The sequence below is a fragment of the Nylanderia fulva genome, unplaced genomic scaffold (genome assembly GCF_048542155.1).
Source record: "Nylanderia fulva isolate GAGA-0341 unplaced genomic scaffold, ASM4854215v1 Scaffold26, whole genome shotgun sequence".
NCBI classification, from domain to species: domain Eukaryota; kingdom Metazoa; phylum Arthropoda; class Insecta; order Hymenoptera; family Formicidae; genus Nylanderia; species Nylanderia fulva.
Window position 1 is genome coordinate 288,123 of NW_028190325.1, and position 19,836 is coordinate 307,958.

General features: G+C 31.2%; 3 protein-coding genes across 12 annotated transcripts; 2 read left to right on the forward strand and 1 right to left on the reverse strand.

Annotated features, from left to right (window-relative positions):
- Window positions 1-86: 86 nt before the first annotated feature.
- On the reverse strand, window positions 87-11,733 carry rho-4 (rhomboid-4). Of its 7 annotated transcripts, none has more exons than XM_029314092.2 (6): window positions 11,198-11,731; window positions 4,954-5,032; window positions 4,348-4,536; window positions 4,112-4,224; window positions 3,707-3,925; window positions 87-3,564 (listed from the first exon to the last, which is right to left on the reverse strand). In XM_029314092.2, exons 1-6 carry the CDS (start codon window positions 11,248-11,250, stop codon window positions 3,054-3,056), a joined length of 1,164 nt encoding a protein of 387 aa, XP_029169925.2. In that variant the 5' UTR covers window positions 11,251-11,731; the 3' UTR covers window positions 87-3,053. The 7 variants fall into 7 exon arrangements, with proteins under 7 accessions (XP_029169925.2, XP_029169922.2, XP_029169918.2 ...); XM_029314089.2 differs by lacking the exon at window positions 11,198-11,731 and adding exons at window positions 5,736-5,847; window positions 5,920-6,358 and having other exon boundaries at window positions 3,707-4,224; XM_029314085.2 differs by having other exon boundaries at window positions 3,707-4,224; window positions 11,198-11,733.
- Mks1 (Meckel syndrome, type 1) lies at window positions 5,493-14,639 on the forward strand. 3 transcript variants are annotated; one of them, XM_085483647.1, is made up of 7 exons: window positions 5,493-6,165; window positions 6,437-7,427; window positions 8,757-9,056; window positions 9,419-9,827; window positions 12,234-12,598; window positions 12,735-12,913; window positions 14,574-14,639. In XM_085483647.1, the coding sequence occupies exons 2-7, from the start codon at window positions 7,351-7,353 to the stop codon at window positions 14,576-14,578; spliced, it is 1,335 nt and encodes a 444-aa protein (XP_085339773.1). In that variant the 5' UTR covers window positions 5,493-6,165; window positions 6,437-7,350; the 3' UTR covers window positions 14,579-14,639. The 3 variants fall into 3 exon arrangements, with proteins under 3 accessions (XP_085339773.1, XP_029169917.2, XP_085339772.1); XM_029314084.2 differs by lacking the exon at window positions 14,574-14,639 and having other exon boundaries at window positions 12,735-13,482; XM_085483646.1 differs by lacking the exons at window positions 5,493-6,165; window positions 14,574-14,639 and having other exon boundaries at window positions 6,265-7,427; window positions 12,735-13,482.
- Window positions 14,497-17,957, forward strand: LOC114939714 (uncharacterized). Of its 2 annotated transcripts, none has more exons than XM_029314121.2 (5): window positions 14,497-14,939; window positions 15,455-15,555; window positions 15,704-16,690; window positions 16,761-16,886; window positions 16,973-17,957. In XM_029314121.2, exons 1-5 carry the CDS (start codon window positions 14,838-14,840, stop codon window positions 17,238-17,240), a joined length of 1,584 nt encoding a protein of 527 aa, XP_029169954.1. In that variant the 5' UTR covers window positions 14,497-14,837; the 3' UTR covers window positions 17,241-17,957. The 2 variants fall into 2 exon arrangements, with proteins under 2 accessions (XP_029169954.1, XP_029169955.1); XM_029314122.2 differs by lacking the exon at window positions 14,497-14,939 and adding an exon at window positions 14,964-15,296.
- Window positions 17,958-19,836: the final 1,879 nt, after the last annotated feature.

The following is a 19,836-nucleotide window of genomic DNA, read 5'->3' on the forward strand; positions in this document are numbered from 1 at the left end:
GGAAATGTATTTGTGTATATGGCATGAGTTTTAAAATATATAATAATATTTTGTCGTATTTTGAATAAAAACTTATTACTACATAATTATCAAATTGATTACTTTATCATTTTATTCGGTTTGTATAACAACATACAAAATATACATATATGCGTTATGAATATTTTCATCGCTTCGTTGTATAATAAATGTAAAGATTTCCGTTGAAATCTATTATGAAAAATATTATATAAATCTATATATATATATATATATATATAAACTTATTAAACTATTTAGTTAACATATAAAATAGGAATATTTACGTTTTTCGTGGTCAAAACTCACTCGTCTTATCTATTAAAAGTACGTATTGTACAATAAAGAGTACGTTCACAAGGCACTTATTATTATATATGAAAAATGATACAAGTCCATTGAAATATATATATTTAAATGAGAAATAGATAAAACTTTATAAATATACTAGCTTACATCTAAGATTGTATCTTTAAGAAACCCATTTGTGTTCATAGGAATCTTACCATAAATATTATATTTAAGCCAATACTAAGTGATATCCACAGTAAAAAACGAAAAAAGCATTTTACACTTATAATAGCTGTCTTTACTTATCACTTTCCAAATTAAATTCAATTTGAGAAAAAACTGTTTCAGACAAAGATTATATAGTCTGGAGAGAAACAAATAATGATAAAATCAATTTTTGAAAAATGGTGTAATTTTAATATTGAAAAATTCACGATGCAAATTCTTAATAAAAATTGAGGCAATAGATTTTTGGAAATGTTTTACCATTAACTGCAAATATCCGCTGTCAAAAATAAGGCATCTCATTTAAGAAATAAAGTGACTTTTACATGACTAAAAAATTGATTTTCGAAAATTAATCTTATTTCATTACTTGCTCCCTTCCAGACTGTATAACTTTTTGTGTGAAATATTTTTTCTAAAATTAAAAACAAAATGTTGAGAATTCATTTAAAATGAGACACTTCATTGGAAGTTACATATACATTACAGTTGCCAACTCAAGTGTCTGCGCAATAATCATTCCATTAAACAATTAAGATAAATTAAGACTAAGTATAGTTAACAGTTTCTAAACTCTGAGATATTCATAAAGATATATCCTTTGTTCAAATGGATAGATGAATAAGAATAAAATTCTTGTCTCTTATCAGTCTAATCGAAAATACAGTACATTGTTCTTACATTGAGCATTTACAAATAGCATTATAGTTAATAGTTTGAACACAGAGGATTTACTCTTTTTAAACTTCTTATATTATATATTTAAAATGGTATTTGTTTAATAAATTATTATATCTGCTTTTATCTTGAAACCAAATATAAATCCTGTGTGTACAATTATAGTACAATAATATTCATAAATCTCAGAATCATTTAAAAAAATGTTTCCTCCCATATGTTTCTATGCTTATATAGTCATATAGTCACAATCTAAACAAAGATTTAATAGAATTTTTGTTAGTTTTCATGAAGGTTGTTTTGGAATTGTTGAACATTGTTAATGGAATGAAGGCAGTTTTATATTGCATTTTGTTTTCAAATAATTATATTAACAACAATATTTATATCTATCTAGAAATGAAACAATGCATTTACATATTGCCCTTTTTTATAATGTATATATTTTATCTTATAAGGAGATAATATCTCAATTAATTTAAATCAGAGCATATGGATATTATTTGAATTATACATATTCCGTTTACCTAATAAACTCGTAAAATAACTTTTTATGATAGTTTTATCTGAATTATTAATATATAAGACATTTTCAAATTTTAAAAGAAAATATCAATAATAATTTCTTTATATATGTATTTCTTTATATATGTGCGTGTGTGTGTGTGTATTGTATAATTGTACAAAATTATTGTATATATGTATGGTTTACATGAAAAAATATATTATTTGGTAATTCAACACTGTAATTTGTGCAGATTATTAAGTTTTATATTGAACAAATAATTGAAAATATCTAATATGTAGCTTATATGATGTATAAAATATTAAAAAATTAGATGACGTTTTATGCAATAATTATTATAATATATTGTTGGAGGTAGTTTTTCTTCATGTATTTTCAAACACTGAGACAAGCTTTGAAACAGAAATATGAATTTTCGCGCCTAGTTTTGATATGATTATTCAATTAATTTATGAATAATTGTATGCACATCTATTCTTGTTGCTAACACATGTATAGCAAAAGTATCACAGAATACAATGTTTTACAATTTGCTCTCGAAAATGTGTTTAAAAAATATTGTATTGTGTGTTAATAATAACACTGTTCAACAAAAAATAATTTTTTCAAATAGCAGCAAGAGATTAGTCGTTTTTTATAGTTTTTTCGACGCAAATCTGACTTCCAAATTATTCCATTACGTTATATTGTGAGAAATTTTTAAAGTTGCAAAAAACGGCTATTTTCACGAACTTTATCATATTATAGCTATAATATGTGGCGCTTAAAAAAGTTTTCTTGCCATCAAAATAAAGTATATTGTTAGGACTTTCAACCCACCAAAAATTCCTATTGAAAGTAAAAATAGCCCTTTTTGCAACTTTAATTGCAATTTCTTAAAATAGTGACGTGATGGAACAATTTACAAGTACGTGTTTAGCATCCAAAAAACTATAAGAAACGGCTAGTCTCGTGCAAGTATTTTTGCTGAACAATGTAATACACGCGTACAAATATATAGCAATTAATACCGAATTGCGAATTCATGTCTCATTCTTTTGCGCGCGCATAATAACGTCCGTATGAAAATATACTACATACTATCTATTCTAAATTTTTATATTATTTTACATAATATCTCTTACATTAATATAAAAATATATATATATTTTATATATATATTTTTATACATATATAATGAATTTGTGTAATATATACATACAATAGGCAAGGCAGGTTTTGTTTCTCTTTCTACTCTCTTTTAATAATAATATATTCGAGCCACATGCGTAGAACGCAAATAACTCGAACACAATAAATACCGAAACTTGGAATATCATTCGTAATACGAGGTATACAATATATTCCACAGGATAGCCGCGGTCATGAGACCTGTAAAGGTGAACATGCTGACCCACCAAACGATTTTCTCCCAAGTTTGAACCTCGAGATTTCGAAGAATGTTTATGCCGACTAGAAGCCCCGCTATAGCGCCTGCCAAATGGGCTACGTAACCGACTTGGTCGTTGGTGTCGAGAATATAACGATTGTACACAGCCTGGCCGATGTCGACACTCGTGACAACAAGGAACACTAACAGCTGCAAGACGGCGAATTCCATTTGCGACCAATTCATTATGATAGTCGCCACGTGTGCAGTAATCAACGCGTACACACCGCCGGATGCACCGGCCAAATAAACTGTTGGATCAGAGACAGATGTACCGAGCGAACCGGCCACTACTCCGGCTATGTATATTATCAGCACTCTCCACCACTTATGAACCATTTCTAACGGAATACCCAACATAATTTGTACCAGTAAATTAACGACCAAATGGAAGATTCTACAAAAAAAGATATAAATTTAGAAATACGTTTTATATATATTATACTTATAAATTATAAATTAATAAAGCTAATAAAGAGTAATTCTAATATATTTCTGTGAAAATTGTGTAAGCTATATTGATTAAAATGTATTCGTACCCAACATGCACAAACATATACGTTAGATATCGCCAGGCTTGGTATCTCTTGTGCGGATTATAAATAAATAATGTAGCTGCCGGGCCTTCTACAGAAAGAGATTTGTGCTTAATCACGTCATATATGAATAAAATGATTTCTATTATCGATATGATTATCATTGCTATGTCCGGCGGTCGACAGCTGTACTCATCTTCGTACAGCCCATCCGGATAGTCGCTAGAGTACAAAGAAGTTTCCGTTATTGTACTTGTTTGTTGTTGTAGGCGCTGTAGATCGGTAATACGTGTAGAGCGGTGGCGACTATTAAGCATAAGTGCCTGGGGAGAATCGCCGAAGCTCGAAGGGGAAGGAGGAGGTGGTGGTGTGTGCATTACAATACTGATTTGTCGCTGAGGATAATACCTCGAGCCCACAGAAGTTTGCCTCATCGTGCGGGTTGGTCGTTGAGGTATCACACAATGCACATATCGTTGCACGAGGTGTCCAAATAGATTTTGCATGTCCTTTCTGTGGATCTAAATAATAAGAAAAAAAAGAGTTATAATCAACAATTCTTTGTAACATTAATATGTATTTCTTGTTATGGGAAAAAAACAATTTTTATGCAGCAAAAAATTCTACGATAAACTCTGACCAACCATTGCTATGAATTCTGGATATTCCAAATAACCAGAATCATCCAGATCCGCCTTGTGCATTATTTTGTCGACCACCCCAGTAGGAATATCATTGCAGAACTCTGTACCACATATCATCGCTTTTAACTCTTGTAGTGATATTTTTCCATCTCCATCAAGATCATACTTTTCAAAAATAGCTTTCCAATGCTGTAAAACAAGAAAGAATTATTTATTAATTTAAACATTCATATTTTTACATAAATACAAGTATTTAACACAATAAATATTTTTTATAAATTGCTTTAGATGGTGATTAAATGGTGATTAAATGCAATCATTAATATATCAATAGTATAGAAACAATATTTATCATATTTAGTTTTACAAATGACTCATATACATGACATTATGTATGAGTCATTTAAAAATAAAACTATATGTGTACATATGTAGTGTATATATATAGTGACACATAAGTAATTATATAGAAAAGAATAAAATTTTGCAATACAATATATAATAAATATGTTGTGATACAATGATTAATCAAAAACTAAATATTTTACACACATTTCTTAGAAGATGTCTTATATCTCTTTTGATAAGTCAAAATACATTACTTACAGCTTCATTATACTGCAGTGGGATGGTCACTGCAGTTTCGCCCTCTCGATTAGTTGACATTCTTATCAATTTGAAACCTCTGCAAAGTAAATATTACATGCGTAAGCACAGATATTCCACACAGATCCTCAGTAATCGAGCACATATTTATACTAGTATCCTAATATAGTATTTATATGAACCGATGCATTTCTCTTACTCTTTTCAGTTCTACCGAACTATACCTACTGTGTGTTACCTCTCGCTGTCAAGTATTACTTATACTAATAATTATAAAGCATATACATAAGGAGTCTTGAGACTAGAAGATACTCTATTCAGTCAAGACGCACCTGAAAGATTGACAGGACTACGAGACGAGCTCGTGCGTCTTCAGAGGTACCTACGTTTTACCTGACAAGAGTCAAACGGAGGCAGTCCTCGAGGAGAAGACATGCAAACTCTTCTCTCGCTTTGTAGCCGAAACTACTGTAAAACTACATACGGGACACGAGGTTGCGATACACCTGAAGCAACCTCACACATACACACACATATACATGCCACTTCCGCGCCGCATTAAGACTCGTGTACTACATATTGGGCAGTCATTCGGTCCCCGATAACGCCAGCGGCGATGACACATTTCCTCTTATCTCGGAGATACCGCGCCGCGGGAAATCGATAAAACCGATCTGTTCGGCCCCCACTGACGTTTGTCACTGGGCGGGAGTGTCTCCCGCTTGTCGCGCGTTGTCCAATTCTATGTATATAAATGACATATCCGGATGACGTATCCTAACCTTCGAGCTGACTCTCGGTGGCTGACAATGAACCAATTGAGCTCGATGACGGAGGCGAAGAAACTTGACCCTAAATTTCGTCTATATATTGACAGAAGATTCCTGAAAATATCTTGAAAGAGAAAGAAGAGAGAGAATCAGAGGACGCACAATATATATATTATATTGACAACGTGTCACTGACCTTTTACCGCGTTTCTCAGGTATCTCGAGGGTCTCTTTCTCTCTCAGGGACAGATTTTTCACGCTCGATTCCACGTAACTCGAGGAGAGGTTTAACGGATGCTTGCGTGTATTTTAACAAACGTAACGGTACTTGAAACGACCGGATCTTCTCGCGATAAAGTACATATTCTCACGTATTATTGGCTCGACGAAGATACGAAAATCAACGGTTAGAGAGGAGACGAGGAAGTTAATTATTACACAGGTTTTTGATCTTTTCTTTCTTTTCCCGCCAATTGATAAAACAATAGAGATAGGAGCCTTTCTTTTTTTCGAATTGTTCCACTATGTATATATTTTTCTTTCTCCTTTTTCAATAGCTTATTCTTTCTTCAATGAATTGTTTTGCTTCTTTCCCTCTCTCTCTTTTCTTCTTAATTCTTTCTCTCTTCTTCTTCTTCTTCTTCTTCTTCTTCCTCCTCTCTCTCTCTCGCTTTTTTTCTATATTTTTAAGGCTATTTTCTTTTTTATTACAGTGGAATCTCAATAACGCGGTTCAGGATTCTGAACGTAATAACGAGGTTGCTTTTACTCTCAATCCATAAAACTCAGGGTCGTGAGTATATCGTTTATTCATATACATATTATTTTTTAATAAATACAGGAAAACAGACACACGGTTGCTCCTACTCACGCTGCTCACGTACGTCTAGCATATGTGTGGAAGGGATACATTATTGTGCATTATTTATGGTTAATTATATACGCTTTAATTATATACACAATCCTATAAAAATTATAATGACCTAAATAATAGAGTCTAGATTAAATAGGACCTGAGAATTACAGAAGAATTTTCAGCTTTATTCGGATAACAATTATCTTCTCTCTTGCGGATGCAGGATATGTATTCGAGACAATTCAAGGTTTTACATATGCAACATACACACATATAAATATTATTACGCAGCTAGTTTATACTAAGAATATACTCGTCTAATCGAGACAAGAGCTACGACATTCATCATTTCCTGAAGTAGCTTGGAGCATTATTACATTACACACACTGACTCATCGGAAATTCGCTATAATGACGTTACAAAAAGAAAGAGAGAGATACCTGCTCATCTTTGCACGCAAAAAGTATGAAAAAAATTTGCCTATGTCACGATGACATATTTATTTATATGATATATGAGAAAATGCAACAATTAAACTTTTCAATAGGAAAAATGAGAAAAAGAGTTTTTGCATTCAACAAACATCTCAAATTTCGCGGTTATTTGCTTTATATATGTCAGCGCTGAGGTTACCTAGCAACCGACCAATAAACAAACGTCCTGGGCTCACTTCACTCACTTCACGATCAGCTGTCATTCAGCGTGCTGATTTTATTTTGCAATAATCAAAACGGTTTCATTATTATATAATATCACACAACAATCTAAGAATGTCGAACAAAGGGGAAAAAATGAAAATAGCTGCGAGTTACAGAGTGAACGAACCGATACATAATTTAAAGATAAGGTAATTAAAATTAGTATCAACTCACGTTTGAGTCAAAAGAGAAAATCGCAAAAATTTTTATAAATTATTTTTTGCTTTGCATTATAATATATGAAATTAGTTTGTGAGATAGAGAATTTAATTAAAAAAATAAATAAATAAAATTATGAAGCTGTCAAAAAACACGGTAGTGTATATGTCGAAAAATCGGATCGCAGGATTGTCAAATTTTTTTTATATGCATAAAGATGATAATTTTCTTTACATCTAAACTCTAAGATTATAAAAAGAGCTTCGCCTATTGCAGACAATTCTGCATATCTGATAGCGCTAAACCGGTATATGAGACTTCTAAAGGCGTGAAGGTTATTTACAAAGAAGCGTATATATGATGCATTAATTTTCCGTTTATATTTTGCGATGTATCAACTTCTCTCATCTATTCATCAATTAGACTTATCTAAATACGTTTATTACTTATTATCTGAATACGTTAATTAATCAATCAAAACAACGCAAGGTCTCGTTGTTTTTCTTTCTTATTTAATTTTATCTCATGTTTTATATACACTCATCATTACATTAAACGCTTCTTAATTTTCTTGACGTGATTAATACTTGAATTAAACAATCTTTACATTATTATTGTAGACAATTCCGCATTCCAGAATTCCGCGAAGATTAAAGACGCGAAGGTCAATATCGAAGGTGAAGTTTGCGTGTGTGTGATGCGTGAAAACGTAAAATCATTACATAATATTGCGTGTATCACACCTTTCTTTTGCCGACTGACATTTGCAATCCTAATTACGAATATGTGTTATTTATTGTTTCCAGATATAATTGGATATTCTTTGTTTCTTTCTTTTTTTTATAAATTTTTAGCAAGAAATCCCATACGTTTTAAGATTTTTACATTGTTGTCTTTAATAGACGACAATAGAGAGAGAGAGAGAAAATTTCAACATTTTGTAGGAAACTTATAAGTGTGAAATACTTTTTAATTAATTTAGATATATTCGAAAAATATTGATATCGCGCTTTAATTATTTTTTTATTGTTTGGAGAAAATTTTTTAAATCCTTTACCCATAAAAATTATATGAAGCTATTTGTAGAATTGCAGTAATATTACATTAAAATTTTTATAATTATATATTTTAAATTATATTTTTTATAATATATTATAATCACATATACAGATGAAGAATAAAATAACAAAGATGGAATAGCGATATTAAATTTCTCGCATTTTCGCGGAATCGGAAAACGAAGAATCCCGGGTGGTCCCGGATTATCTTTTCCGATTTACACCAGATATCATTTCATCAGCGTTTGTTTGTTGTTTTAGAGTGCGAGTCGCGCAGCAGAGATCTCCGTTGGCGGAGCTGTTAGCCGAGGAGTCCAAGGGCGGCGAGACCAGAGACTCTAATTTCTTGGAGAACGAGGATCGTATTTTTAACTGGCAAGAGAAGGTATTCGGTCCATTCGAGATAGATTTCTATGGAGACGAGAAGAATTGTCTGACTGATTGTCAGCGAGAGTATCATCAACGTATCAGCAACGAGCAGCTGGAGGGTACCCGATTATACTCCTATACTGAAAACGACTCCTATTACCCCGATGATGATCTTTTGACAACGCCTTATAGGCAGGGATTTTTTTAGATAATTTATATTTGACGTACAAAGATAATTTTTATTTAATGGCCTATCATTTTTTATCGGCTAGATAATTTGGATGACTTAATATTCAATTCACAGCTTACATGAATTTTTATTTTTATTTAATAGAATGTATTTTATATTTTTTAAAATTTTTATTTATATTTCTAAATTTTATTTTATTTCTGATTATATTAAAAAAAATAAATTTTTTGTACTTGTAAATTATAAAGAGAACTTTGCCGTATTTTCTATAGAACTAAATTTCATATCGTAAAAGTGTTTTATATATGAAATTCAGAAACAGCTACAAAATAATTTTTTTAACAATTTAATTTGATTATTGCAGGTCATATTTGTCGCTGAAGAATCAAACCGCACTGCCTACTCTGCAGAATCGTAAGCCCTTTCAGGAGCGATACAATAAGAGAGTGCTGGACGACAGATCCACGGATGCCAGGATCCGATCAAGCCATTATCTCTACACCGAACGTATTAGCATGTATATTATGGCCGATCTGTCTCACAAAGACGAGCCCGCGACCAGCGGATCGGCGGACTCGGAGACGCTGCTCTGTTCGGTGACTTACGACAAGGCGCGCAAACTGCTGATGATTAGTCCCGATTTCACGATCGACGACGAGCGACATTACGGTATCATCAACGGCCATGGCGTCAAATTCAATTATTGGATCGAGCACGTTTCCGCGGGACCGACGTCGATGGAACTGCAGGAGCAACGTGAAGCTACGCGGCGTGTAAGTATGCGGCTATTTTGCGACGGATGATTTCTCGCGGCATTCCAAGCTTCCGCGTCACCGCGAGGCGAGCACCACGTCGAAAAGATCAAGTCTTTTCGTGAAAAATCCATTCTCGGCATACCCGAGCGACATCCGCTTAGGCAGCAGTTACATTTATATCCGGCGATCCTCTCCTCCGACTCAGATTTATCTCTTTTTTTGACTCTTTCATGTAATATATTACTATATTTACAATAATATATTAATTGTCATAGTATAATATTAATTATAATGGTACAATTTCATCTCACAATTTAATTATTTTAATATTATATCGCATACAACATATAAAATGTATACGTATATTGCTTGCACAAAAACATAGATGAAACAAACAGTAATGCGTAAAAATAAAAATTTAAGTTTTTATATTTTATTACAAAATGATCAACTTTAATCAATTTATAGGGTGACTTTTTAATTTAAGATTATTGACGTTATATATTAATCTTAGAAGAATTCAATATGCATTTATACTTTATATTTTCCATAAAAACAATATTATTTAATAGAGTAAATTACTGTACTGAAATCAAAAATTCGTAGTATGTTGCTCGTCATCGTTACTCCGCGAAAAATAAATGTGCAATAAGACACACATGTGATGCAATTATGGGAATTGTCAACGATGACGATTGCGGATTATTTGCACAAACGTCAATATTTAAACAGTTAAACATTTGTGTCACAAGTATCTCTTATTCATTGCATCTTTAAATATTGAAAAATGGAAAAATTGTACTAATTGTATTAATTTTATTTAACGAAATCATTAATATTTACCATGACAATAGTATAATATTTATATAAGAAAATATAGTAGCATTTTGCCAAATAATAATAAGTAAAATCAATTAATAAAAAAGTAATTAAATATATACAATAATATAATTATAAACATAATAAAAATATCACACATAAGGAAATATAATTGAAATAACACGATTTAAGTGTTCGTCGTACATTTTCTTGTTCTCAATTACCTATATTATGCAATAATATTCGGTCAGATGTTATCACAACAAACGATGACGCGGCACGTGCAGAACGTTGTTTATCGAATTGAAGACGATGAAACAATTTGACATTGTATATGCATTTATCCACTCACTTCTAAGCGAGGACAATTGTTATTAATTCGATTCGAGAGCGAAAAATCGCGGCAAGTTTGCCACGACACGACACGATACGAGTAATTTTTAGCGTTTATTCAGTAAAATGTGGAGAAAAATTTGTATTGCATTTGCTTACCTAATTACGTGAGTTATCAAAAACATTATTATCAAAAACTTTGTCACAAAATCTTAATCATAAAAAGTGATACATACCCTACATAGGAGATTTCCGACATCTGTCGCATCGCTCTCTGCGGATAGAACATGATGATTTGATTGTTGCGTTGAATTTTATTACTGCAAAATTATCCTCGTCCAGAGATTATGGCATCTTCGAGAAGACCCGTCAATTTGCACTGCCGTTCCATCCCTCTTCATCCGTTCATCGTTCAAAACACATCCAAATGATTTTGCGGCCCATCGATTTCATTGTATCTTTTCGCGCATAATGAAATTATTTGTGAAAAAAACTGTTATCGAGAATTAACTGCTCGTAGATATATCAATGTGCAATTAACGTGAAGTGTACCGATACGCGCACATATGTACATTCATCAAGAACCAAGTTGACCATCGCACTACTCACGATCAACTGAATCCTATGGTTCTCTGAATGTCTTCTTGAACACGCACTCTCTGCCATGAGGTTGTATGTTAGTGCTATCAGCCTATACGTGTGTATATATAGTTTACACTGTGCACAGTGGGGCAGGAGTATATCTGCAAACACAGAAGCGGCTTTCATGTACGATTCTACAGCGCTAATAGAGTAATCTACACGTTTGCACATCGTTGCACTTAGCTGCAAAGTGGCGGGATCGGATTAGTGATTTTTATTATGCGCGGTATAATGAAATGATGCATACTGATTATATTATAATTAGAATGTGCTTGAAACATTCTCTTATAATTTGAACATTTGCTTGTTCAGCAATTGTCGTTGACAAAAGCGATTTCTCTCTTACTGCATTTCTTTACAGAAATTTATGTACTTATGGCATTATGCAGTTTTTAAAATATTTCAAGTACGCAATCTTCTTTTGTACGCGAATGCGCGCGAATTTGTGTGAAGGAATTTCCTATATTTTGTTTGAAATAATCAAATATGTAAAGAAATCTTTGATATTTTTTAAATTAAATATAAATTTTGTGATAAATGTATGCAGCTAAAAATTATCAATCTGTATAGTTATAAATTATTTAAATATTATAATTATTCATTGAATATTAATAATTGTTCTTGTTGCAGGAGATACAACAACAGCAATCTTATAAAGAAGTTGAACTAAACAAGGAACTACAATTGCCATCGGCGAATTTATCCACGCTATTTTTAAGCTTGGACATTGTGTCAGCTCATGGCTTCTCGTATGACGGATTGTTTATTACCTATTTTATCGATTTGCCGCAACATTGGACTACAAAACAGAAAGAGAGATTATTCGGAAGAACGCAAAGATGTCGTCTAGAAAATAAATCGGCGCATTTTAGTTATTGTACCGATATATCTTTGCATTATCCGTCGCACGAATCTCAACAATTAAATGACAATACATCGACAATAAAATGGCCTCGTTTATTATTCTCCGTGGCATCTCTAGATAGTTGGACCAGGTAAAGAACAAAACTTCATTTGTCGATATTACTTTTTACTTAACTTGATAACTTAATTTCATGTTATTTACACATAATTATTTATTTTATTTCTAAAATAAAATTATTAATTTAAAAAACATTAATCCCAATATAGGTATCGAATAGAAGGCTACGCAGCGTTACCAATACCAATGACACCTGGTATATATAAATTTACAATTCCTACATGGCGTGCAAAAGATAATATCATCGACGCATTGAGACGATTTTTCATTGGTGGGTCTTACGAGCTCGAAGATATAACATATTGCAGTATTCCAATGGCGCATGAGGGTAAAGTTTTAGACAAATCAAATTTAAGAATTGTATCAAGTGGAGACATTAAAATTAATATGAATATTGTCAATCAAAATGGTACACGCACGACACATTTTAATTTTGAAAGCGGTAGAGTAAACACGGATGCGCTTATCAATAATGTTGAAAATGTTCTTGAACAATTCAAAGCGGCTAAGGAACGCATGATACGAATAAGAACGATTAATTCCTAGATATAAATTACTCCAAATAATATGACAATTAAAAAAGACTGATTAATAAAAATAATATAAATATAAAATTACATATCTCTACAGTACAGAGATGTAATAAATAATTAAATTTTTATATATATAAATATATATATATTTTAATTTAATTATTTATTAATTATATATATATATATATATATATATATATTGTACACAGATATTGATTTTTGGATAATGAATGACGTGACAGTTAGCAAATGACACACGAGAAATGCAAATTTTTATTTATAGTAAAATTTCTTTCAGTACATAAATGTATGTATGGTCTATGTATAAGTGTGTATATATTTTAGAATAAACTTTTATATTGTATTTTATACTATATATATATTTCATACTATTTTTGTTTTATGTTTTAAAATTTTTTGTCAAGAAAATGTTTCTGCAATAATACATAATTACATTTTTTTATACTGTACAATATATATACAAACAATTTATTTCAATAATATTAAGATAATATTAGTATTAAAATAAAATTATATATATATATATATATATATATATATATATATATATTATAATATTTAAATATATATAGAATAATATTAATATTATACTAAATTATTATAATCAATTGAATATTTAATTTAATATATCAGCAATTTTTGAAAATTTTAATTCTTGATTTTAATTCTATCTTTTTTTAATTCTGATATTTTTCTTAATATCACAAGTTTTTTTATAAATCGTAAAATACTAAGCAAAAGATAAATTATATTGTTTCATTATCGATTGTTAATAATTTTCGACTATGGATAATATAAAATTTAAATTTGTGTCACTCCTACAATAATTATATTCAATTCTTTATCGATTTTCGAGAGTTTAGTTTTTTGCTATATTTAAAAGCATATTAAATAAAAAATTTTGAATTCCTGAAATTCTTGAGATTATTATAGATTCATACCTATTCTTTGGTGATTATATAATTTATTATATTATTATTATTATTATTATTATATGATTGATAGTTTTGCAATTTCTCAATATATATAATTAAAATTTTAATTAAAAAATATTTAAAATTTGAATTTGAAATATTACAAAAGATTAAAAAACTTCCTAAATTTAATTTTTCTAATTTTCTTTTTACTTTTTTTGTCTATTCAATACGAGTAATAAATTTTATTTTAAACTCTTAAAAATTAAATTTTCAAGACCTTTAGAGCTGGAAAAATTAATAATATATATACACACACACACACACACACACATAAGAAAAACTATAGATTTCCATTATTTTACTGTTTGGAGAGCAGCCATAAGATCTAAAAAGCGTCTGCTAGCGTTTGCGCTGGCGCGCATGCGCGGGCCTCGTTCCTCCGTGAACGCTGCAACGGCCGGGAATTCCGCTCCGCGCACTGACATGACAACATACAAATAATTGTTATTATTGACAGATTGATGATACGTGAGGTGGAATTTGGACGGCGTGTGTCCGTACGTGATCGTGAGCGCGCTCGGTGATCCTGAGCGCCGCGAGCCGAGCCCATCGAGGAGCTGTCAAATTTCGCGGGAGCTTCATTCAGCAAAGACGAGATTTTTTCCGTCAAACTTGCGATCAGCGTGGAAATATAGGTTATGTGAGTCGAGTGTGGGAGAGTGAACTCGTCGCGTATCCTCGCTCTCTCGCGGCCGCCTGTGACGAGTTTCCTCCGCCCGCGATGGGCCAGGGTACGGAGACGTGCGCCGACCGACCCACGGAGGTCAGCGTCATCAGATTCGTCTCGCGGAATCGCACCATCGAGGAAATCGCGCCGAAAAAGGTGAAGCTCGACACGAAGGAGCCATTGGTCGCGTGGGGTCGATGACCCCTAAGCCAAAACAAATAGTGTAATAAACTGAAACAGGTGTAAAAACAAGGGTTTTGCCTGATAGATTTGTTTTATTCTTTCGTGTAAATAATTCATCAACATTTTCTAAATTCGTTCATAAATGCTTGCGACGCGTAAAGCGATAATTCACTTTATTCTTTTGTATATGTCGTATTTTACTGTGGAAAAAATATTTATTTCTATATATTTGAACGATAAAATTAAGCAAAACTAACTTGTATATTTACCTAAGATTAAGATCAAATAGATCTTTTGGAATCCTAGTGTCTTTATGTCTTGATGCTGAAAGTGAGGAAATAATATTTACATTTATTAATTATATAATTAATGCAGCATAATTATTGCATTACATTGTTAGTATTTATTAAGATCGCAATGTTTTAAATTCTTGTTTTATACATCTAATGAGAAATTTTACTAATACTGAAATTAATTTCCAATCATAGGAAGTATATACTTGCAAACAACGAGGTTGCGGTAAAATATTCACTAATCAAGATGAATATAAGACACATGAAGTGCTGGAGGCTTTAAAGATTCGATTTATGTGAGTTTGAAATAAAATACTACTTGTATTTATTTGATTATTATCTACTACTTGTATTATTAAATAGATAAAAAGATAATATTATTATCTTACAATAGGAATATTTTTGAATTAAAAGTTTTCTAATATCTATCTAAATTTTTTATAGTTGTCGCGAACCAGGCTGCGGAGAAGAATTATCAGATCCAGGTAGCATGTGGCGACATTATCAAGAATGGCACAACAATGAAACAAACGTTTTTGCATGTCCATATACCAATTGCGGATCTTTGCACACTACAAGTAGTAATCTTGAGGAGCATATTGAAAGTTGTCATAGACAACCACCTACACTGCCAATGGAGCCTGAGATAATTTGTTTCGAAGGCCCCGAAAATGCGATAGATGAAGAAGGCATGCAAAAGACTGAGGAAGGATGCTATGAAAAACTGCCAAGTGAAAATTTTACTTTAAAGGAAGAATACGGAAGTAACGAGGAAAGCTGTCATATTAGGAACGACACTAAAATTCAGGCAAAAAATGACTTTTGTCATGAGCAGAATAAGCTCACAGCTCTTACAAAGAGCGAAGATTATTCAAATAACGAGTCTTTGAATGGTATTAATAAGTTCTCTAAAAATGAGGATCTGCTTATAATTAAGGATAATTTCTTAAGAAAATACGATACTGTGACACCAAAATGTGAGGAAATTCTTCAAGAATGCACGCAAGACAAGAATAATGTTGTTTATATAAACGGTGACATAACTATCACGAAAAATATGAAAACGGAAGTGTTATTCGGTAATGTAAATTTACGAAATCAAGAGCACAGAATAGATTTGGGTAACTTGGAGCGAGTTTTTCGGAATGGTTTCGAACGTGAGAACTCGAAGATCGAGGACGGATCGATAGAAACGAACAGCAATTGTTCGGACGACGAAGAATACACTCCGAAGAAACAACGTATGTCTAGGTATAAACAGGAAACATATAAATGCGATATCAACGGTTGCGGGAAGAAGTACAAATACATATCACACTATCGTCATCATCAAGACAGTCATAAATTAGTTACAAATACAATTAATTCGAATACTGGTAAACAAGTACTGAAGGTAAAGCAAGGAAAGGCATCCACTGTCAGCTTCTTCATGTAAGTATACTCATATATACACGTGTTAATAATATTTATAATTTAATATGTTGTATTTATATTTGCATAGATGCAAAATACCTGGATGTGGTGCACAAGAAAATAATGTAACTAGCTTGTGGAAACATTATCAGGATATTCATGCCAATTCCAAGTCGTCAGTCGTACAAACTGCCAAGAACAATGAAGTATTTCGGTAAAGTATCCATCAAACGATATATCACACTACCATTGTGACATATAATCTGTGGCATAAATAATCGTGCAAAGTTGACATTTCAGATGCAAAGTACCGGGATGCGAGCTAGAATTTAATACAACATTAATGTTATACAAGCATTTCAATGAGATTCACTCCAATAGTTCCATTAGCAACACAAACGGAAAGACTGGCAACGGGGGTAGCTTTCATTGCACTGAGATATTCCAGGAGGACGCTACTACCCAGCAGGCAAATTTTAAGACTGATTTCAAAGCCAAGCATAATATTAATCTGACTGACTATACTGAAAGTGGTGACGAACATACCACTCACATTGCTAATAGTTAAAGAGGAATTTTTCTCGAATGACGTAAATATATCTTGCGAAGGGAATCTCGCAATCTGCTTGGATTATTGAATAGTTAAAAGGCACAATTGATTCAGAGTATTTTACAAAGATCATTATTTAGGCAGAATCTTAATCGAGTAAAACGCTTTAAGCTTGTATGTTTGGTCTGTAATTGATAACTGCTGTTAGCTATGATTCATAGAATCTTTTAGTAGTGATAAGTGTGACATGAACTTTGTAGAATACTCTGACATTGATCGGTAAACATTGTCGGTATGTAAGAAAATTTATTGAACTGCCCGGTGAATGCTGCTGCGGAACAACAGTTCAGAATTAAGAGTCTAAAAGTATACATTTCATATATATATATATATATATATATATATATATGTATATATATATATATAATGTATACTTTATATATATCATCCTATACTAAGAGTTTCTCGTTGCTATAAATAAGAGGCTAAATCCGCTGCAGCAATATGCACCTGTAATAACAAGACTTTTAAATCTCTTTCTGTACTGATTTTTACTATTTTATATTGTCATTTTTATGTAACTTATATTCTCTCTATAACGATATATATATATATATATATATATAATTATATATATGTAGTTATTACTATAGATATCTCCTAATAATATAAGTATTGTATAGCATTTTTATTTGTATGTCTGTACGTTTAAAAATAAAGTGCAATATTAGACAAGTGCAAGCAAAAATTATTCACAACAAAAATATATTCTATTATATAGAACAACATTAACTTTTATCTGCAGAAAATTAATATCAAAATTAAGAGATATAGAAATAAATTTTATCTCTATATATATTATGTCATTTAAGTTAAAAACATTTTTCATAAATATTTAATGAATATAAAAGTGCGATACAGAGGGCGATACGTTTTGATTTTATTTATTAATTTAAATAATATGTAATTGGAAAAATTATGTAAATTATATATTTATATTTAAGGGTCGGCAGTACCACAGATTAATAGACAGATCGCCAAAGGCCTGCCTAAAGAAGAGACCGCCATCTTCATGCGATAGACTTTGCCCCTTACCGACACACTTTGCCCCTGGTTCGAGTCCGTGCTAAATTTCGTAGACTTGAACCAAAAGACTTTGCCCCTGGTTCGAGTCCGTGCTAAATTTCGTAGACTCGATCAAAAGACTTTGCCCCTGGTGCAAGTCCAGGCTAAATTCGTTTGACATTACCAACAGACTTTGCCCCTGGTGCGAATCCAGGCTAATTGATCATGAGCCCAATTTGAGAGATTTGGCCCCCGTTGTGTGTGTGTGTGTGTGTGTGAGAGAGAGAGAGAGAAAGAGAAAGAGAATATTTTACATATGCATATATATATATATATATATATATAAAATTTATTAAATATAAAAAATATATTTTTTACACATAAAATGTTTTTTTATTGAAATAATCACGATTTTAAATGTGATATAACACAGTGTTCAAAAATTTTTAATTAAATTTTATTAAAGAAAATTACTTAAAATTTTTTACATTAAGAATTTAAAGGCTCCTTATTCTCTTGTAGAAATTTATCACTATGCCAATTAATCACTTATTTCGAGTATTTAAAATACTATAATATACAGTAATTTAAGTATTCGAAATAAAAGTGATTAATTACTCGAAATAAAATTGATAAATTGGCGTTACTAGTAATAAATTTCTATAAGGGTTGAAATAAAGTATAAGAGATAAATAGGCTATATGTGAGCCGTATGCGAAATGTGAGATGTAAGACGCATATTGAAATTTAATTTTTCGATATAACTTTCAAAAATGTACACGAGGTACAAAAAATTAGCTTGGACATTTGTAAGACTTAAAATTGGGATTAATTCTCAATTCTATTAATTAAATTTCGATATAACACACCTTACATCCGCGCACGGCTCACATATAGCCCATTTATTAGTGCAATTTTTAAGTTCCTTATTTTTCAAAGTTCACCTTTTTACGTTATCAAATATTTTTGGTACGTTTTCAAGAATTTTATATTTTTACTTACCGCAGTTTCTTATCCAAATGTAAAATCTTTTATCGCAGTCTATAAAAAATTGAAACAATTTACAATTTTATGATATAATATTATTATTATTACAATTTCTATATATATGCACATCTGTCAAATATCGTGATTTATTTTACATTATTATTATCTATTTTAATAAAAAAAAAAAAAAAACACTTGCAACAATCAAAAATAAACCGCCTGCCGCGAACGGAAAATGCCAAGAAAGCACGCAATTTCCGCGAATCTCGTAATTTTTTTGAAGAATCAACAATTTCAACGAAATTGTAAATTCTTCAAATCACTGCACAAGTATAATTCACAATAATAATTTTCAGTAACTACGATAAAAAATCGTATACTGAAAACCGCAAACGAAAGTGCAATGGGAGTAAGAGTAAAGTCTGTGATAAAATTAATTGTCAATAGAAAATTAATAATTTTCAAATAGAAAAATTTTGAAATTACCGAGGATTTACAAATAATAAAGTAAAAATATTAAATAATTTATGTTTTCGAATTTTGCTCGCGGAGAGGATCTTTA